Raw genomic sequence first — 22,001 nt, forward strand, 5'->3', positions numbered from 1 at the left:
AATTACAAGTCAAAGGCTATTTCCCCTATCATTATGCAAATTTGGGTCCTGACTTTGTTTTTTTTTAGATGATTGTCTCTCTGCAGTGTCATTAAAGTGACAGCAGAGTGCGCCACAGATCCACACAGCACATGTTATATTGTGCTATGTATAGGAGGTTATGACTTTTTTTCCCAGACTAAATGAGCTCACTGGTCCTCTTAAGTGAATACACTTGCTGTCAAATTGCCTGGAGCGTGGACATACATAGTCAAAAGTGGGACAAATGTGGGTCTATAACAACAACAACAACCCAGTTTTCACATAAGGGATCTAAACTAGGAGAAATAACTACAACTTTTGTCACGCGGGGACATACCGAATGAGAAGAGTATTGTGTGTAGGACATTTTAGTCATAACATGTATGAAAAATGATCTCTTCAACAAAGAGATCCCAGTATGTAATGATAAAAGTGCACAAAAGGAGCAATGAGTCGGAAAAATTTAAACATATTTTGAAATTTGCACGGCAGGAGTTGCATTTTCAAAAAGACGCTAAAGGGTTCACCTTCCCCCCGCCATGACAAAAAAGAAATCACAACTCTGCGTTGTGTCCCCCTTTAACAACCTCTCCACTCCTGAATCATGTCCTTTGTTTCCCACCAGCTCCGGATGCTGCTGTTGTGGACAGGTGTGATTTGAATGGCAAATGACCGCCATGCAAACACGGTTAATTAATGTGGCCAAGAAGTCAGGACAAGAGGTTGTGTCCCATAGCGGATGAAATATTCTGAGCTCAAACAATTTTTCCTACAAGTTTTAGTATCGATTGCTCAAAACTCTAAACTGATAATTTGATATTTCTTTGACATTTGAACAAATAGATGTTTTGACCTCTATAAGATCCCAGAAAATTCACAGAAGTCACACATGGAAGCAGGATTTTTTTTGTTCACCAAATACACACTTTTTTAAAGGAAACAATCCAAATAAATACACAAGCCGGCAAAACCAGAACAATACAATACCTACTAACAATCAACCCTAAGTGCACATTGGGGAGCATAAGCAATAGCTAAGATGAACTTGGTCTTAAAGGAATACTTAAACGTTTTGGGGAAAGGTGATACCACGCTCATATCTGTCAGTTAGAAATGAAGCTACAGCCAGCAGCTGGTTAGCTCAGTTTGGCATAAAGACTGGAAATGGGGAAACAGCTAGCCTGTGTCCAAAGGTAACAAAATCTGCCATAACCCTAAAGTTATCTCTTGAATATTTATTTAATTACTATTATTTTTATAGTTAACTAGAAGCTAATTTGCATGTTGTCCCAGGGCCGTAGAGCTGGGTATCGGTCCTCGATACTTCATCGACTGAAATAACCCAGTACCAAGTAGTATAGAAACTTCTCCAGTCAAACGATACCTGCAATTGATCTATTTTGTGCCCAGATGTAGAAAAAAAATGAAGTTTTTTTTGACGTGGTTTTGTCCGTAGCCAATCACCGCAAGCGTTCTTCTAAAGTGGGAAAAAAAAGTTCGGAAACTTGTGTTTGGTGGATTAATTCTCTGTTGTATCAATGCTAATTGGCATTTATTTTACATCGTTGGAAAGCCTGTTTATTTACCTTCACAATGATGTCCAACTTGTAAGGATCATGCATTTGTGGGATGAGCAGCACAGCTGATTATGTGGGTAGCACCCAAGAACCCCAAAACTTGCCAAAAAAAGTTTTTTAAACGATACCCAGCGCTACTGGGTAGGTATACAAAAAAAAATCAAATAACAATAAATACACTACACAAGTCCATCAGTGTGAGATAATCTTGGTTTTGTTCCCCTGTTTCCAGTCTTTATGCTAAACTAAGCTGACCAGCTGCTGGCAAATGCTTCATATTTAGCGTACAGGCATGAGAGTGGTATCAATCTTCTCATCTCACTCTCGGCAAAAAAGCCAATAAGCATCCCAAAATGTTGAAATACCTCTTTAAGAAGGCACTGCATGGAATTATAATCAGTCTCTTTCTGCGTCTACCGTCACTGCAAACATCAACTGAAAACCACGGTAAATATATGATAGAGTGGAACCTACACACTATTTAGTTTTTATTGTTCATCAAGAACCTGTTACATTATAAGACATGTTTTTCTCCCTTATCTGCCCAACCAGCTTCTAAGTGAATGTTTGCATTCTCCATTCAAATAAATGGGAATCATTGTCTAAACACCATCAATCTTTTCTACCGCCACATCCAATGTTTTGAATAAAGTCCACAATGTCAGCAGACCTGCCCCATCATCACTCATGCTGTAACACATGCTTGAAGACAAAAACAACAAAATTCAAAATGTCACAGTATCCCATTAACTAAACAAAAAAAAAGAAAACATAATATAATGTTATAAATAAAAACAGAACAAAATACAAATTAAGCCCAAACTTTAAGAGGATAATAAAACATGCACCCGAGACTACGCACAGAAACAGTTAAGACTAGGAGAAAAGTTCATAGTAACATTTCAAACATATTTTCAGTTGTCTATGACTTGGCTTTGTAATGTCAAGGCACTGTATAGCTTAAATACGATTGTTCATGGCTGTTAAGTGTTCCACAGGATTTGAGTACATTAAAATAATGTTACAGAAAAACTACATCAAACATAATAAACCATATTGTACATTGTGAACAATCCCAACAAAAGAAGTGTGAGAAGGGTGAGAAGTGTTTGTTCAGGGAAGAACTATGGACGCTATGTTGGCTGTTAAACAATGCGCTCTGTAACATACTGAAACTACAGTGAGATGTACAATTTAGCTCCACACAATTGCCGGATTATTGTGGAGGAAACATGGTTGCCACTGAAAACCTACAGTATCTAACTTCTAAGTGTGACCTGGTTGAACAGAGGTTAAAACAACTAAAAGACTAGTTTTGTTTTCCACCATAAAACACACTCAACTGTATAATCTCTCTAACAGTGGAAATGTAATCAAGTGCAGATTGTTTTTTAAAAGAAATTGGTGAAGTTGTGGTCAAACAGATTTAAAAAAAATCGAATAAAATTGAGTTCAGATATGCTGAGGAAGAAATACAATCTAACTCTGATTCAATGGAGATACGTCTAAATCACTGTTTAAAAGTCATGAGAGCTAAGGGTGTACCCAAATCAAGATATTTAATGTAAAATATGGAAGTTTTAAGGCCCCTATATATACAATTATTATGTGATTACAGCATCTTTCAAATTAGGATAGCATCATTTAGAAAAGTGAAACAATTACAATGTCTTTTTTGATGCTACCACCAGGGAGCGCCAAAGTCAGAAATTAAAATCTAATTCCACACATAGTGGCTTTAAATGATAATTCTGGTGATATTTTCTTTCTTTCTTTATTTGTATTATCAACAAATCCCACAAAAAGACCAAAACCAACTATCAATTGATCCTAAACTTATTGTCTATGTATCTAAAGTCAGATAAAGCGTATTCCTCTGAGCCATAGTGGTCCATCTTTGTCAAAAAACACAAATCAGAAACACATCAGTAAGCCACATTATTGCTGCTGCACTGGTCGACATGTTCATTCATTACAATGAACATGGGCACTGTTAATCCCAAACATTCACTACCACACCAAAAGTGTATTAATCCGCTGCTGAAAATAGTCCCCAACAAAACACACTATTTCCTCCTGTTTGTGTAATGTTTTCTAAAAACTACAGTGCCCAGCTGTTCTAGAAAATGATGTAGTCTTTTTTTAAAAATTAAACCGTATATTCATGATACACTTTTTATAGATTTACGTCTTCAGCAGGGACAAATGTGTTTGGCACCGAGAGCCACAGACAGGCTGAGAAGATATTGAAAAACAAACTTACGTAGAATTCACACCTGAGCAACGGCCAAGTGCAGCCTGCGGCGAGCTGCCATGCAATATCTGTGAAAAGCTGCGGCGGCCCGCTACCAAGCTCAGCATGCTGCCACCGTTTCATTCTGTGGCGAAGTGTGGCCAAACTAAAAGTTCATAAAAGTTTAGCGGCGAAGTGCGGCCAGAGAATAAGTAAACAGACCATGTTGACCTATGTTACAAAGAATTTCTTCCAGCCTAAAACACAAGAATACGCCTCCTGGCCGCAGAAAAAAATTATTATTGCGGTGAGTTGTACTTCGCCGCTGCCTGGTGTGAATTTGGCATAACATATTGTTTTGGGTCTTTTTATGGGATTTGTTCATAATAACAAAAATATCACCAGCCTTAGCTTTCAATTTGAAATAGGTAATCTACATTTTTTTGTAAAATTTCTTTAGTAAAATGTTGTTTTGCAGGTTTAAAGACCTTTTTTCACAGCAGACATTTCGACGTCATAGCAGAAAAAACAGGTGATGACATTAATGATATTGTGAATGCTGGCTCACAGGGATGGCTTACTGGGAGACTTACTGGAACTGAGTCATCTTTATTGTTTATTGTTTGCTGTGAAAAAGACCTGTTACGGATCACATCAAAAGGGCTATGGATGGGAAATCCACCGGCTCTGAATAGAAAGGTGTCAACCATGAATGGATTTGGTCACGCATTGTTACGGGATGATGCGGTTTCCAACATGAGGACAAATGAAGGAATCCATGAGGAAGTCCAAAGTGTTCCCGAGAGAAAAGAAGAATGAATGGAAGTGGTTGTTGTGTGTCCAAATGTTCACTTGGATTTTCTTTTTCTTTTTTTTTTTAAACCCTCAGACTTCAAGTCTCAGAGTTCGCCATGGATAAAATGATGTCCAACAAACTATCAAGTCCAGCGAGATAACCATCCTCTCTGTTGCCCTCTACCCATAGTGCTCGGTGGGTTAGTTCGTCCCCGTCGGGAAGAGGTGTTGTTTTCCCAAAGTCGATCATCCACACTTTGGCCCGTCCCTTACTGTCGTGAACAAATAACAAGGAGCTGCCAATCACCTGCAGAGACACAGCGAGACAATGGGACGAATAACAAAACAGGAAATAATTACTAAAACAGTTTTCCTCCTTTTGACTCCACATTACGTGTTTGTTTGTGTCCCTCAATACATATGATCTCACTTCCTGTTTTGTTGCACACCCACTTCTTACATTTACTGTATGTCTACTGGTGTGTGTGTGCGTGTGTGTGTGTGTGTGTGTGTGTGTGTGTGTGTGTGAAACTGAATGTGCGTTCAAGTCGTTGCTGTCCAATTTCCATGACGAGACCGGTTAGGTCTGTGCTGCACTGATGTGTTTGCTGAGTGAGTTAGTGTCACTAAATTACACTTAATTACTAACTCAATAAATTACAATATGAATGTACAGTGACGCAAAATACACATTAACCAGGACTTGAACTAAGGATGTGCTATATGCAGTTTGGTAAAGTTAAAGGGCGGGTCCATCTGCATTCTGTTCCCTTTTTTTTTTCCAAAGGGAAACGCCCACTCAGCCGTTAGCAAAAAGCAGTGACGTAGGTTACCAAAGTAAGCTAATCGAAGCTGATCAATAAGGTTATGAATAATGTGAATGCGAGCACTAGCTGCGTCAACGTTAGCTGTGCTAAGTTTGGAAATAACTGAAAGGGTTGGTTTGGATTTTTTGAAGTGGGGTTGTATGTACAGTATACTCCTGTGTTCTGCAAGGTATAATTACTGATTTTGTGAATGTAGTCTGGTGGCTTTGAAGAGAGCAATATGAGTTGCTTTGCCGTCAGACAGCCCTTTTCCAAAGGGAACAGAAGCTTATATCGCTGTCTGAAAAGCCACCAGACTTCATTCACAAAATCAGTAATTATACCTCTCAGAACACAGGAGTTGCTGGTCTACCGCTGCATCGATCAGTGAGTTTGTTCATGTTATTGTGTGACTTTCGGAGCCGAACTAACGTGGCGTTAGACCGCCATCTAAGTTACTGTATGTAACGTTAATACACTGACTATAAGGATGCATACATATATATATATGTATATATATGTAGGAAAACGTTTTTAGAAGGGATTGGGAAAATAGCATTTTGACGCTAAAACATACATACTTTGACCAAAATTTGAACGTTCACATTTGAGTACATACGGGATACCACAGGGCAGCTACAGAATTATATATAAACATTTAAAAAAATCATTAATAATAATAATGGACCCGCCCTTTAATATGTCACAATACAGTCTGCAGAGCATGGAAACTGAGCCAAGTCCTACAACATAAAGCATTTGCAGTAATGCAACATACAACAAGCATGTAAACCTTTCCAAAAGATTGCAAAAATCCTCAAATAGTGGTTGAAATTTGGCAGTAATTTTCCGGGACACTCAAACAGTTCGACTTTACGCGGATATTATGAGGTCTAAAAACGTGTTTTGTGTACTCACAAACATCAAAGCTGAAAATGATATTGCATACATACATATTTTCTCACATCATTTCTTTGTGAATAATGTTTTATTTTTTGCCTTTTGGATCAATATATAAATGCCAGTTTAAAGTTAATGATATATGTCTCAGAGTTGCACCACATGAGCAGCAGTGTGTCTTTACCTCGTGGGTTTTGAAGAAAGGGGAGATCTCCAGAGTGTCTCTGACTTCCTTCAGCCTGCTTAGATAACCGTTCTGGGGAAAAAACACACACAAGCTTTTATTTTTTTGTTCTCCCAGTTCTGTTGTCTGTACTATAAGACTGGGCTGCTGGTTGGGTCATGGAGCCACATGATCTATTCTCAGCCCAGTCTGCTACACACTTTAGCTTTTATAGCTATTTTTACAATTAATCTAAAAATTCATTCATGTAATGCCGGTCTTGATGTATTTCAATAAAAACAAACAAACAATAAAAGCACTTACAGGCATACACATGTATCCAATGCTGTCAAATACTAATGGTGTGTAAGTGCGTGTCCATATATGTGTGTGTGTGTGTGTGTGTTTAGAGGCCCAGGGAGTTCCCAAGGACTTCCCTTTTCTTCTGGCCAAGGAAGCTTAAAGTCACAATGTGTATATGTGTGCATCTGTGTGTGCATCTGTGTGTGTGTGTGTCTGTGTGTCCCATGGGATTGTGAAAACAGCACAGAACATTTCAACTTTAAATTACATTCCTCGTCTGTTTTTCTGTCCCATTCAGTGGTCAAGGCTATTGACCCCCCGCCCACACACACACACACACACACACTATAAACACACTCACCAGTATGTCCTTATTTCCTTTGACAAAGTCGTGGAAGGCTACAGTAACTTGTTCTCTCGTCTTCGTCTTCTTAAAATCTCTGTTCACCGTCCCGTCCTCCTTCTACAGAGAGGAGAGGAAGAGGAAGAGGAAGAGGAGACTGTCAGCATTTAGGTTCAATGTGACGCTTATTTGTACAGATAGTATAAGACAAAATGTAATTTCCTCATAAACTACAACTTCCAGGCTTCTTGTAGAGATGGGATGAGGAGCCTAGCAGAGGACGTGAAGGGAGGAAGGAGAAGGAGCAGAGGAGAGGATGAACAAACAATGAGAGGAGGGAAGGAAGGAAAGATATTTTTAGAGATTTAGCCGGGAATTATAAGCAAGGAAAGGTCTTTGGCTCTGTTTTACTGACCAGAGCCATATACAGAAACACTTTGTTTATTCTCATGAAGTTGTCATTTCTGTGGACATTTAAAAAATTTTGATATGGCAACTAACAATTAGCAATTAGTGTTAATTTATTTATTTTTAAATTGATACATTTTCAGAAAATAGTGAAAAAATGTCCATCCTGCTTGTTCTGTCTGTCTGTCAGTCTAAAACCTAAAGATATTAGGTTATTAAAATGGCTTTAACAATTAATTAATCAAAATAGTTTGCGATTCATTTTCTGCTGATCGACTCATTGAATAATCATTTTAGACCTGCAACGATTAATCGATTAGTTGTCAACTATTAAATTAACGGGCAACTATTTTGATAATCGATTAATCGGTTTGAGTAATTTTTTAAGAAAAAAAAGTCTAAATTCTCTGATTCCAGCTTCTTGAATGTGAATCTTTTCTGGTTTCTTTACTCCTCCATGACAGTAAACTGAATATCTTTGAGTTGTGGACAAAACAAGACATTTGAGGACGAAAATATTCAACAGATTAATTGACAATGAAAAGGCTTGTTAGTCGCAGCCCTAAATAGTTTCAGCCTTTACTGCTGTACATGAGCCTGGGGGGCATCATGTGACCTGCAGTTCTGACTTTCTTTCCCCCAATACATCAACGTCAAATAAATGCACAGCTCTGTCTCTGTTGTCCTGGTAACAACAGCTTTTAGTTATTTCCATGTAAAATGTTGTAGAGTCAAATTATCAAGTCTCACAAAAAGCAAATAATCAAGTAAACTAGCAGAGCAAGTCAAGTTAATGTTATTTGTATAGCCCAATATCACAAATTTGCCTCAGGGGGCTTTACAATCCGTACAGGTTACGACACCCTCTGTCCTTTGCAGTACAACCCTCTCATCGGATGAGGACAAATTTAACCAAAAAACCTTTTAACGGGGAAAAAAAATGGAAGAAACCTCAGGAAGATTAACAGAGGAGGGATCCCCCTTCCAGGATGGACAGACGTGCAATAGATGTCGTGTGTACAGAGTAACAACATAATGAAAATACAACATAGACGATCCATACGACAAAATAAAAATGATACATATAATGTGAACATATGTGAAGAGATGAATCCAGGAGGATGTCAAGCAGCTTCCAGACGTCGCCAAACAACTTTACTCTCCACCTCTGGTAATAACAAAGTGGAAGCACTAGTAGAAGTAGAAGTGAAACAATAGAAGTACTGGAGTTGTCGCATTAATATCCGTAGTGCATGTACAGTAGTAACAATAGTACAGTAGATTAGCAACAGAAGCAGCACCAGCAGTGGTAACAAACCAGTTGGTTGGTTCACAGAAGAACAAATCAGTGTTTCTTATTCTGCTGGCTGCCAGGCAACAAGACACTATTTGGAGACAAAAGTATGTTTCCCTTTATGGTTCATGTCATGAGTACAGCTAGTGCTCTCTCTCACACACACACACACACACACACACACACACACACACACACACACAACATACCTAATTACCACACGCTTTTCCCATACATAAGAGCTTATACACCCTATATAATACACGCAGTTACACAGATGCACAAAACAGAGGTTGAAGTGTACATGAACTGCATGAACTGCACATCCACACTTTATATTTCTTCACACACACACATACACACACACACACACACACACACACACACTCTGTTTCTGGGGATAACCCTCAGTGTCATGGCAACAGACCACCGGGAGGCCGTGGATGTCCTTATATAGCCACAACCCTCAAATAAAGACAGCAGAGACATCGAGAGATTTGTGTGTGTGTGTGTGTGTGGGTGTGTGTGTGTGTACGATGTCAGTGCCAGATGCCAAGGCATATTGAGCTGCCACGGACAGGCCTCGTGTGCGACAAAGGAGCTCATGCACAAACATACTTCAGAGGAAGTTTCTGTTCAAAACAGGAAGTTAGATCATGCCCTTGAAGGACACCCCCCTCTCACACACACACACACACACACACACACTGAATACTGGAAGAAAGGAGGGAAGTGAGTCTTACCTTGACTCCCTCTATCCTAAATCCCAGGGTGGACGTTGAGCTTATGGTCTCCCTCCACTGCATGTATCTGGGTTTGGTCACCACTTTCAGGAGCTTTTCCTCTGGCGTCGGCGCCTCGGGCTCGACCTCGACCATTTTCTGATACATGTCGGGTCTCGGGGAGGGTTTCTTACGAGCCTTGGTCAGCTCTTCCTCAAGGTAGGTCCTGAAGTAAAAAAAAAAAACAGAACAGGTGGTGGGCGGTTGAAGAAGACAGAAGAGAAGAAGAAAGGGTGGGTGACAGACGTGAGCGCAGAGAGGTAGGAGGACGAGGTAGAGACGAGCGGAGAGGGTGAAAGCGAAGGTGCGAAGAAGACATCTCTTTCCAAACAGTATGACACAGCTGTTGAGTGTGAAGATCTGGGAACACAGCGACAGATGAGATGATTATACGGGTTTTAGAGAAATCAAATTTATTTGGAAGAGAAAACAAAGGCGAATGGTAAAATCATCACACAAACTGTCAGTTGTAAACATCCATCACAGTTCACAAACCGACTTTCTGGCTCCACTTTAAAGGACATGCCGCAGTTTCTATTCACTTTTAATTGTCAGTAAAGTACATTAAAAGTCATAGAATCAAGTCATAAATCGAAACTATGTAAATACTCTACCACCCTGCTACATAAAGATTGATGTCATGTTATGTCATGTGTCTTCTCACCTCACTCCCATCTTGCAGTCCATCACGCACGGGAAGTCAAACTCCGCCAGCAGATCCTCCATCTGGTTGTACTTCTGGCCGTCTTTCTCCACGTCTCCATGGTAACCAGGGACGTACGGGCGCAGAACGTCCCTCATCAGGAGGGACAAACAGCGCTGCTCACATTCACAGTGTTTCTAAAAGATGTCAACGAACACGCTGTTGTCATTCATGGCTACACTGATTCAGCAATAACAGCATGTGGCACCTCTCTGAACCAGAATGTATTACAGCAACTTTGTGTGTTAGGGATGTCACAATGCCAGAAATTTAGTGGTCGATACCAGAGAAACTCCACGATTATCGATACCAATTTCCACGGTAAAAACAAAAGTAAAACCATAAAGCTCTTGTACTTCAACATACACTCCTTTATTACCAAATGCATACTGCTTTTTGGTAGATAATAGAGGGAATTACGACCTGTTTCACTTCCTATTTTATATTGCTGTGAAAACATCTCCTTCAAATAACTGGATTTTTTCAAGTTTCTTGCGGAATTTTTTTTTTTTTACAAGATCACATTTGAACACAACATGATAACGTTAGAATTTACCTTTACACAATACAAATTTTTACTGAGTGGAGCCTGAACGCCTCATAATTAATGGCTCCTAACGTGTTGAAATCGACAGGACGAGAGCTAGTTAACGTTAGCTGTTAGCAGCCGGTTAGCAGCACAGTCCACGGAGCTAACAGCTGACGTTGACTAGCTCCCGTTCTGCTGATTTCAACATGGATTTGTTGTTCACAATTTAGCAATTTAGCATCCCCGATACTGAGTTTACTGCGTCCCAAACACATTTTCTATCATCCCCGGGACGACATTAGTCTAGAATTTGGCATTGACTTGGTACCGAAGTGTCGGTTATCGTGACATCCCTAATCTGTGCAATGACAAAGAAAAGAAGGTGTGATTGGTGTGAAAGAGCATCTTACTTTTAATATACGGCCGTTGGCTCCCGCCTTGAAGCTCCCTGAAAAAAAAAGACACGCTTTTATTGTGAAGCAGCTGCAGAATGTGTGAAGATGTAATTGGGAGTTGGTCTAAACCAACAACTGTGATTTAACACTTCTTTTTTGTCAGTAGATCAGCTTTGAACAAGTGAACTGGATGCAGACTCTTAATTTCATGTGGCTGAGCCTCCAACCGCCAAAACACATATTCAAAGGAGGCATCGCCTGATGTTTCTCCCAATCCCGTTGATAACCATCCCCACACACACACACTTCCCCTTTGACCATCAACGTGTGTGTATGTTATGAGCCTGAGCATGTTGTTATTCTTATGAACCATGTTATACCTGCATGCCCGGCCAGTTGTATCCAGGGATATTTCTTCTTGAAGGACATGACGAACGGCGACCAGTGGACCATGTTCTTGATCTTCTTCCAAGACTTGTGCTACAAACACAAACACACACACAACGACATGAGTGATTATTCTTCAGAAGAATGCCAACAATGTGGTTTTGAACCAGGAACTTAACAACCAAATCTGTGTCGCCGTAACGCCTGACTTGTTCATTTCAGGTAAGATATTTATGATCGTTGGCCTGAGTCAGTGTTTTCTGGTTATGCAAACTATTTGGACACTTTTTGAAGATGTGATGATGGTATGAGGCTTGAGGTATGGATGGTATGAGGCAGAGTTTACCAGCTCCATGCAAACTCTCAGAGAAAATGAATTTAGGCGAGTCTACCAAATGCTCAATCCCTCAGATGGCAGTGTGCAGTCATCTTAAAACCACCCCCAGAGTGCCAATTTACATTCTCCTCTGGAACTTTTGGCTGATCCAGCACTTTTTTACGGTTTCATTTAATGGCTCACAACAACAAGTCTTTAAAACACACACTCACACACACACTGTGGGGCATCCCTGACCTGAAGGGATCTGTGTTCAGTCTCTCCCACACTCGCTTTCTTTTCCCTTTCGCTGTTTTCGAACATTTTGCCTAAACTCTCGAGGATCAAGCCGGGGTTTCCCCTGGTAACACACACACACACACAGTTTCTCCGAGGGCTCTCCCTGTCCCTGGCAAGGATGAACTGCGGGACTCCTGCCACACACACACAAACAAGCGCACACACACACACCAAACTCATTGACAAACTGTGACACAGCAAGTTGTTTTCAACATCAACAGCTTTCATCTCAGCTGATTCAAGTCTGGTTCTCACTTTCTCCAGCTCTTTGTGATGGAAAGGCTTTCCTTCAACAGATATATTAACACTCAACTGTTAAACTCTCTAAAAATCACTGTATGTTCCCTGCTATGTTTACTACATGACACATTCAAAAAAAGATCCAAGTGTGGAATATTAAGACAAAAACATACTCTTCTTTATCCTCCTAAATTATCCTGTCAGTAGATTTTAATTTATTATGTTCCTGCATGTTGCAATACCTCATTGAAGCTTAAGTATATCACACTCTTACTGAATAACACATTCAAGCCAAAGACAGTTTTTTTTATGCCTGCAGCATTACATCAGATGGAAAAACTCCAGATGTCTCGTTCTGTGGGTTTAAACAATGCTTGGCTGTGCAGCATTGTGACAGAGCTACTAGAGTGGATGCTGCAGCACTAAAAAAATGAGAAAATCTAAATGTTTTGAGGAGTTTTCCCTTTAAAAACACATTAAAAAATGCTTTACCGACACTTGAATCCAATTTATATTATAATAAATAATGAAATCCACCCTTAAATGAACCCATCTGCTCAGCGATTGCATCTTGTGTGATATAACATTTATGCTGAAACTTCCCTTTCATACACAGGTGCAACATGTCTGTTAACGTTGTGATCTCTCTCACACACACACACACACACAAGAGTTCCTCTGGTCTTCAAATGCCAGGAGAAATAATATTATGTCTACAAATAAACCGGAGAAGAGAAGAAGAGAGATGAGAAGAGGAGGAGGACGAAGAGGAGGAGAAGAGGACGGATAAGATAAGAGAGAGGAGGACCATAGAAGGAGATATATAACCCATGTCACATAATCTGGACCTGATGAAAATTCATCAGCTGATAGCATGACTATCTATGGTTAGACACGCGCACGCACACGCACACACGCACCTTCGGACACACACTTTCTCATCCCTCTCCCTCGTTTTCTGTCTGAGGGAGTGAAGAGTCACATGAAGGGTTTTTCTCTGCACCACTGAAGGAGAGAGAGGGAAAAACACTCGACCCCTACAAAAAGTAAAACACACACACGTGTACAGATCACATGGTGGAAACTATTACTGCAGAGGTCAGCTAAAACGGGTCTCAGAGAGAGCTTAACCCTGGGATAGCGTCAGGATTATCGGCATTTGCTTTTTTAAAGTGCAACAATGGAAAGTTTACTGAGCTGATTTTTTGGGCACAAATCCGACCCACATCAGGAGTCGCCAAAGCTTCAGAGGGGTTCGCGAGGCCTTCTTGGTTTTAACTTTAAAAAAATGTAGATGGTCTATAGCTCAGCATTTCATACATTTCTCTAAAAAAACTAAATGAAATTGTTATTATTAATGTTTGGATTATTATTTAGGCAAGATATAAGACCTGAACACAAGCTATATTCACAGAGCCTTCCATCTTTGCCGAACAGCATTAAAAAAGCTGAGATAGTACAATAGCCAACTGTCAGGGTGAATTTGTCAGAAAAGAAGCCTATTATGAATGTAGGATGGTTAAAAAAAAAACATAATATAGATATATAATTGTATTAAAAGTTCCTAAAAATAACAGAGAAACTCATCTCTCCCCGTTTTATACAAACTTTCTGCAGTTATTACGTTCACTATTTGGGTTAATTGTACAGTTTATCTGTTGTTATGTACTGGTACCATTATGCATTGAATATAATGTCAAATATCTAGGGCTGTCAATCGATTAAAATATTTAATCGCAATTAATTTCTTTATCTGTTCAAAATGTACCTTAAAGGGAGATTTGTCAGGTATTTAATACTCTCATCAACATGGGAGTGGACAAATAGACTTGCTTTATGCAAATGTATGTATATATTTATTATTGGAAGTCAATTAATTACACAAAACAATCACACATATTGTCCAGAAACCCTCACATGTACTGCATTTAGCATTAAAAATATGCTCAAATCATAACATGGCAAACTCAAGACCAACAGGTAACAACAGCTGTCAGTGTGTCAGTGTGCTGACTTGACTATGACTTGCCCCAAACTGCATGTGATTATCATAAAGTTGGCATGTCGGTAAAGGGGAGACTCGTGGGTACCCATAGAACCCATTTTCATTCACATATCTTGAGGTCAGAGGTCAAGGGACCCTTTTGAACATGGCCATGACAGTTTTTTCTCGCCAGAATTTAGTGCAAGTTTAGAGCGTTATTTAACCCAAGCTAGTGTGACATGGTTGGTACCAATGGATTCCTTAGGTTTTCTAGTTCCATATGATGCCAGTATCTTCGCTCTAGCTCTACAACTGAACATGCTACAACAGAAATATCCATAAAATATGTCACTTGGTCAGTTAGAGATGTCAGTTTACTGAATGATAGAAAAGTGGTCCCTTAAAAACAAAGCCTGGGAACCAATGGAAGTAAGATGACGGTGCCGTGGAGGCAAAATGAGGACATCCAGTAGAAGCGTGCACTAGGAATCGCCATGTGTCAGTGCGTAGGTATGCCGGCTCTCCAATGATCCACTGTCAGTAGATAAACATTTTCATCAGTGGACAGATTTCTGGCTTCTATAGAAAACACAACACTGGTTAAGCTTTTTTAGACCATTAAAAAAAAGCAGGAATAAGTCAAACTGAATGGTATTCCCCTTCTCATTCTTTCCAACATCTTTGGCCAGTTAGCAAGAGCACAAGAGTATCAGGCTACAGCTTGGTAAGTAGCCAGGGTCTGCACTTTCTCTGTCATCTCACACTGTCATCCATCTCCCACGTTGCCCACTTACAGCTGGTGTGTGTGAGCGCTGTTGGAGGGCAAGAGAGAGAAAAGAGAAAGTCTGGACTATCTTAAGTGTGAGTAATAACAGACGTTGTCACAGTGTGTAGATTTAGGAGCTAGAGACATTAAAATGCAATCAGGAGGAGGAGAGGTTGGTTTGTGTGTAATGTAATGAAAAAAAAAAAAAGACTACAACTATTACCCAGGATTATTATTGCTCAATAAAATCTAACTCCAAAAGTAGAGCTTGTCAAACATTCCTAAACAAGGTCTAAATCCAGGGATAAAAAGCATCCCTGTGACAATAAAGTAAAAGCAACACTGGCTGTACCTGAAGGTGGCTGGTGCGGAGGTGGATCACGGTAATGATAAAGATGGCTCCGACTGACACAACAACACTCCACACTGAATAAAGCCACGCAGACCACATCACGGCCGCCGGCGGTGTTTTCTGTTAGACAACCTGACAGGACGGGTAATCTGTCCAGCTCTCCTGCTGTAACGCAACCAAACTCTCTGCTCTGCTTTTAAAACTAAGCAACTCGAGCTTGCATGCTCCTCTTTCTATGCCCCACAACATGTACAAGTGTGTGTGTGTGTGTGTGTGTGTGTGTGTGTGTGTCGAGGGATAAACAATCGTGCATCATTTGATTGGCAAAACAGAGGACAAACATAATCTGGACATGCAAATCTCCACTCAGGTCACACAGCGTTTGAAAGACACAGACGGAGCTAAGTGTGTGTGAGTGGGTGTGTAAGTGTGAATGCACGCTAAGTACTAGTGGGAAAATGTAGAGGCTGCAAGGAAAAAGCAAACTAATACACGTTTTTCTACTTGTATATGTTTGAATGTACGTTTGTGCAAACCTGCATGTGTTCGTGTTGAATACGAGAAACAGAACGATTGTGACAGAAGTTACGACACAAGCTGAAATAGACAAAAAGGAAACATCCTAAACAGCAGCTCCCACGCATTCTATAGTGAGCTGATGAAGCTACTATACGACGCACATTCAGCCTGTAACATCTGAGTTTTTATAAAGTAAAAACTAGCCATGCGCATTAATGCATTTGGGTTTGTCAGCTTGTGAAACAATCATTTCACAGCTGGCAGATGACTATCACTTTTTGTGAGTCGGTGAAAATCAAATTTGCATGAATGTTTCTAAACGTGTGACATGTAGATAACAAATGCTCGTGGAAAGTCAAATTTTTAAATGTCTTAAAATTGGTGATTTGTGTAGAAAACATTTGTAGTTGTAGAAACATTTTATGAGGTTTTTTTTGCACATGTTATTTTAGCTGCAAGGTTAGGATACACAAAAGATTTAAGAAAAAAGACAGACTTTTATAAACATCTGAGTACAGATGCAAAGCAGGAAACCATGTGTGAATATCAACTATCCAGAATTTCCCCCCTGCCTTTACAGCTGAATCCAGCTAACCAATGAGAGCACACTACATATTAAATATCCCATTAGAAATCAAGTGTTACTATCCATTTATAAAGTCAATATGTCCAGTCCAATTTTTTTTTCACTGTTTGAATTTAAGGATGTATGATTGTTAAAAATATATATATATAATACAGACAGATAATTGTATTAAAAATTCTTAAAAATTACATCTCTAATGCAAAATTCACAGGTAATAATTGGCCCATTTTACACAAACTTCCTGCGGTTATTGCGTTCACTATTTTGGGTTAACAAAAGATTTATTTTAAGAAGAAAAGATATTATAAATATAATATCTGAGTACAGAAAGCAGGAAAACGTGTGAAAATCAACTCCCTGCCTTTACAGCTGAATCCAGCTAGCCAATGAGAGCACACTACATATTAATCATCCCATTAGAAATCAAGTTAGTATCCAGTTTAAGTCAATATGTCCAATCCAGAAATTCAAGTCAAATATATATGTTTTGTATGTTTTATTCTTGTGGGCTAAAAATTTTGAAAATCAATAAAATATATTTACAAAAAAACAAAAAACATTTTGAGCCTTTTTCCCTGATTAAATTTAAGGATAATACTATTTTTTAAAGATATTCTTCTAGACGTGTTCTCCTTTATATCAGTTCGGGTGGTCTAAGCAAATAATCAATATCCAGTATAATCTCCTTGGAGACACTCCTACCTTTACAGAAGTCATTTGCTGCTGCTCATTCCCGTACGGTATGAAAGCTAACTTTGAAAAGTGCCTTTCCTAGATTGTCCATCTAAATAAACATGGAGCAGTGTCTGCGTTTCAGTGTTTTTCCATATCAGTGTGTGCATTATTTTTACGCTGTGCCGGCTGTCAATCATCAGACATGCACAGGAAGAAAATGGATGTCTCCCAACCAGGAAATAATTCCTCAAAACTCTTCAGCGTTTAGCTGTCAGACACATGCCTTACTATTCAGGCACCTTTGTTTCTTTAGAAGGTAGCTATTTTTACATTTTATTTGTTATAATAGTGTTTTAAACTAATGATAAATGTGCATTTTTCCTCAATGAGCAAAGCTGGACATGAACCCGAAACTGGAATACAATGCAAAACTCTCGCTCGCTCTCTCTTTCTGCCTGAAACTTCCCTCAGAGTCAGCCACTCTGTTGCTCCCTCATCTTTTTTCTGGCTCACTGGTCTCTCCTATCTCTGTCCCCAGACCAGCTGGATGACAAGAGGAGAGCAGGAAAAACAGTAAAGTTTCCATTGAGAGAGAGAGAGAGAGAGAGAGAGAGAGCGAGAGCGAGAGAGAGAGAGAGAGAGAGAGAGGAAACGGTAAGAGAAGGAACTTCTTGCAGACAGGAAGTGGGGGGGTTGCCGCTTGCCTCAGCGACAGTATTTTCCACATCCGCCGCTGACTACAAACAAAAGAGAGAAAGAAAAAAGACCTTGCCCTCTGTAAACAACAGAAAGTGCACGGAGGAAAAAAGAAGCACCAAGAGGCAAAGAGCTTCTATTGGCCTCTTGGTTATTGTCTTCTAGAAAATGTGCATCAACATCTGTTTTAACATACATTTTGCACAAGACACGTTACTTTAATTAAATTGTGCAAGTGTAGTATTTAAAAAAAGGTGTTGCCGCTAACAATATTCACAGATGTAAGAGAATTAAAAACCCAAGAGAACAATAGTTACAACCAGATATCACTCATTTGCATGCAGGGCGGAATAAAATGAGGTGGCAAAAATAATGGTTAAAAAAAACCATGGGGCAAAAGGGTTACCCTGGGTTACAAATGTGTAATGTGAAAGAAGCAGGGGAAACACTGATGCGTGCTGATGTTTTCAACGGAGAAGCACGGAGGAAACAACAAGCCTGATATCGCTCACCACAAGGTCCCCTTGCAGATACAAATATTGCAACTGTCTGAGTCTGCAAAGTTTAGACTGAGAGGCAAACACACGCTGCAGGGAGTGTGATGCAGGTTAAACAACGTGCATTACATGCTTTGAGAGTGCATGATCAATCTCTTAGCAACCAAGGCTGTGCAAGTGGAAAAATAGAAAAAAAATTGACGGCTACATAAAGGCGAGAAAAAGGGACACCTAAAAGAAAAGAAGATTAGATTGTTTGTGATGCGGCCGTTCAGTTATGTTGTTACTAAATACTGTAGTGTGATAAGGAAGACTAGTTTCCAAGCTGAGGTCACTATATGGAACATTAAAGAACACATCTGACTTCTGATCTAGCTGCAACTCTGAAACATAAATTGGTTTCTTCTCTTGCTCACAAACAAGTAGATCAACCTATAAAAACTATCAAGTGTGATATATAAAAACAGCACAGAACTTAACCAAAAGGTCTAAACAAACTCTGTTAAAGAGAACCTATTATGGTTTTGTGCTTTTTCCCTTTCCTTTACTGTACAGTTATTTGTGCATGTAAAAGGTCACGCCAAAGGGAGTTACTCAGAAAGTGTAAGTACCAGTTTCTGTACCACAGAAACTGGTACTGGTGCTCATGAATTGTCTGAAACGCCTCGCTTGAAGTCCCGCCTTTTCTTTCGTAACGTGGTGATGTCACCAAGTAACACATTTGGTCCTCTTTAATAAAGTCATTAAATTTAGAAATGCAACTCATGGATCTCCAGTCTATGAGGCGTACCATACGTCCTATTTTCTGCACAAACACTTGCATTCACGCATCCAGTAGGGTTTCCCCAGTGTGTCTCTGACAGCTCTGAAACCATGTGAAACCACACTTGACTTCTGCTCTGGCTCCCGCACTAGATATCCTTTCACATAAAATGTCAGTAACAGCAGGCCGACCTGACTTGAGCACACACACATGCACGCACTCAATACCGGCAGCAACCTCACACAGAAACACCAAATGAAGAATTGACCGGTGTTTCCCCTCTCACAGTAAACCAAGTAGGCACTAACACACACACACACACGCACACACACACACACAAAAGTTGGACACACACCCATAAACTTGCAGACTCTCTGTCACACACACACACACATACAGCTGTGAGAGGGAAACTCGGTTTGACGTCACAGGGTCGCTAGGCAACCGGCCGCCGTGGTAGTGAAGATTTTCCACTGCAGTGCAAACACAGTGTGTGTGTGTGTGTGTGTGTGTGTGTGTGTCTTGAGTTACAGTTCAGGACATAAAAATGAGTTTTCGTCCAGTTCACCACTAAAAAACTCTTTTTTTGGTATTGGAGATGAGCTCAGGCTCACGGTTGGATAAACAAGTGCAGGTGAAGATTCATGTTTGGGTCAGCGTGTGTGAACACATTTCAGAGGATCATAAAAAAGGGATGTGAGTCAGTGTGACATTAGATACAGTTAGAGAAAAACAATGACAGTGCTTATATACAGTAGTGTGTTGTTCTGCAGGGCGCAACTATGTGGCGTGTAAGGAGGAGGGTGTGGCGGTCTGTTAGCAGCGAATGTGAATGTGTGTTTGGGTGCAATCTGCATACCAAAACAATCTGTTTATCTAATGAATGCATATTATCAGGGCCGACAGGTGTATTGAAATGTGTCCAAACTGTAATGCGCCCCAAGTTTTGCTTACAGTACGAGTAACACCTTCTGCATCATTTATAGCGAGACCTTCATGAGTCCTGCCCTACACTTCCTGTAGCTTTTGCTGCTCTGCTAACTTGAGTCGCTTTCATCAATCTTTCTGAAAAGCTGAAACATGATGCTGGGGTTTTCTGTACACAGTGGTGCAGGTTTAAGCGCAGCTCCAGCTAAGTTTTGACAGCACGTTTAAATAAAAAAACTAATCAAAGCTGTAGTTGGAGAGTGAAAAAAAAAGTTTAAGGGTTGCAAATAACAATTAGTCTACTGATCTTTTAGACTATAAAATATGTTTTTAAAATAGTGAAAAATAGCCAATAACAGTTACCCAAAGGTAAAGGCAATGACTTCAAATTACACATTTTTGTTGTTGCATCGACGATAGAGAGGCCCCTCGCCTTCCGGTGGACCACCATGGGACCTTATTTCGGAATAAATATGAACGGTAGTCAATGACAGAGAGACAAATATTTTTTTTGATCCCGTTTGAATTGCGCCATGAATCAAACATATGATGTTTGTCAATTTAAAAGATCAATTTGCAAGTCAAGAAAGTCTCAGTTTGTTGTAAAACTGTTGAAGTATCAGACTACACACCCAAAAGTCGCACAAATGACGTCTCTCTGGTTGAAACTACGATTATTGTGTGTTTCGTATACTGGGATGAACTCACACCAGCAACGTGTCTCGCTCATTCTTTCTCTTCCCGGCTGATAAAAAGACCAGGAGTCACTTGGTTCAACTTTATTTGCAAGTACACTTGCATGTGCAAACTACTGCTAAATCCCATGATTCTTGTTGTGTATTGTTGGTTTTCAAAGCAGCGTTGATGACCTGGTCATTTTGTAGTCAAACCCTCTTTATTCTCTTAAATCCTGTGTTTTGCATGTCCATGTATCGCTACGAGGTTTGGTTTCAAACTCCTCTGATGGGCGTGGAGCTGATGCTTAAAGGGAAAATTACAAAACAAAGACGTAACTCTGCTGCTGGCTTTCTTCTCATTCCCCAGAACTCAAACTGAAATCTTACAAAAGAAAAAAAGAAAAAACACAGATGCCAATCTATTGCAGCAGGTGCCCCTATTGCTGCCAATTACTTGGAACAAACTGGCAGCACATATGTGCCTCCTAACCTTGGAGAGATGCCCAACAGTCAAAAGATCAGCCAAATAGTGTCTATATATGGCTCTGCTCAGATTCCAGCCTCTACCAGTTAAGCGTCTACACTCTTTAAAAGTGAGCTGATATCATCCAAAAGCTGATGACCATAACAAAGCAGATGTGTTTATACAAAAAATGAAAATGTCTTGCTTACTTGGGTGAATAACACAAAGGACTTAAAACTACTGTGGTGGTGAATTCAGCTGCCAGGATAAAAAAAAAAACACACAGAGCTCTTTAAAACAAAAGGTAAACCTATAATGGTGATAAATGTATTATTATTATTATTATTATTATTATATTTTTCACCAAGCAGGCATCTATCTTTCTCTGCAACCATGGTGTGTATACAATAGTATAGCAATGTATTGGCAAGAATCTGGCGATACGATACGTATCATGATACAGAGGTCACGATTCAATGTATAGCGATATTTTTTAAATCTAATTTTAAGAAAACTGTCATAAAGACACACTAGAAATACACCATTTTTAGAATCTGCAAAAATAAAAACAATTTTACTGCATGGTTTTTACCAAAAACTG

At 39.7% G+C, this 22,001-nt stretch overlaps 1 protein-coding gene across 4 annotated transcripts in view; it reads right to left on the bottom strand.

Moving 5' to 3' along the window:
• Positions 1-1,855: 1,855 nt before the first annotated feature.
• itpkb (inositol-trisphosphate 3-kinase B) overlaps positions 1,856-22,001 on the bottom strand; it is a 47,460-nt gene continuing 27,314 nt past the window's right edge. For all 4 annotated transcript variants that reach the window (XM_037751144.1, XM_037751145.1, XM_037751146.1 and 1 more), the window contains exons 6-12: positions 11,633-11,732; positions 11,268-11,305; positions 10,290-10,465; positions 9,587-9,791; positions 7,160-7,261; positions 6,517-6,588; positions 1,856-4,933 (exon numbers count right to left, since the gene is read on the bottom strand). In XM_037751144.1, the coding sequence (XP_037607072.1) occupies positions 4,724-4,933; positions 6,517-6,588; positions 7,160-7,261; positions 9,587-9,791; positions 10,290-10,465; positions 11,268-11,305; positions 11,633-11,732 (903 nt within the window). In that variant the 3' untranslated portion in view covers positions 1,856-4,723. The remainder of the gene's footprint in view (positions 4,934-6,516; positions 6,589-7,159; positions 7,262-9,586; positions 9,792-10,289; positions 10,466-11,267; positions 11,306-11,632; positions 11,733-22,001) is intronic.

This window comes from Sebastes umbrosus, chromosome 18 (assembly GCF_015220745.1).
Source record: "Sebastes umbrosus isolate fSebUmb1 chromosome 18, fSebUmb1.pri, whole genome shotgun sequence".
Taxonomy (NCBI): domain Eukaryota; kingdom Metazoa; phylum Chordata; class Actinopteri; order Perciformes; family Sebastidae; genus Sebastes; species Sebastes umbrosus.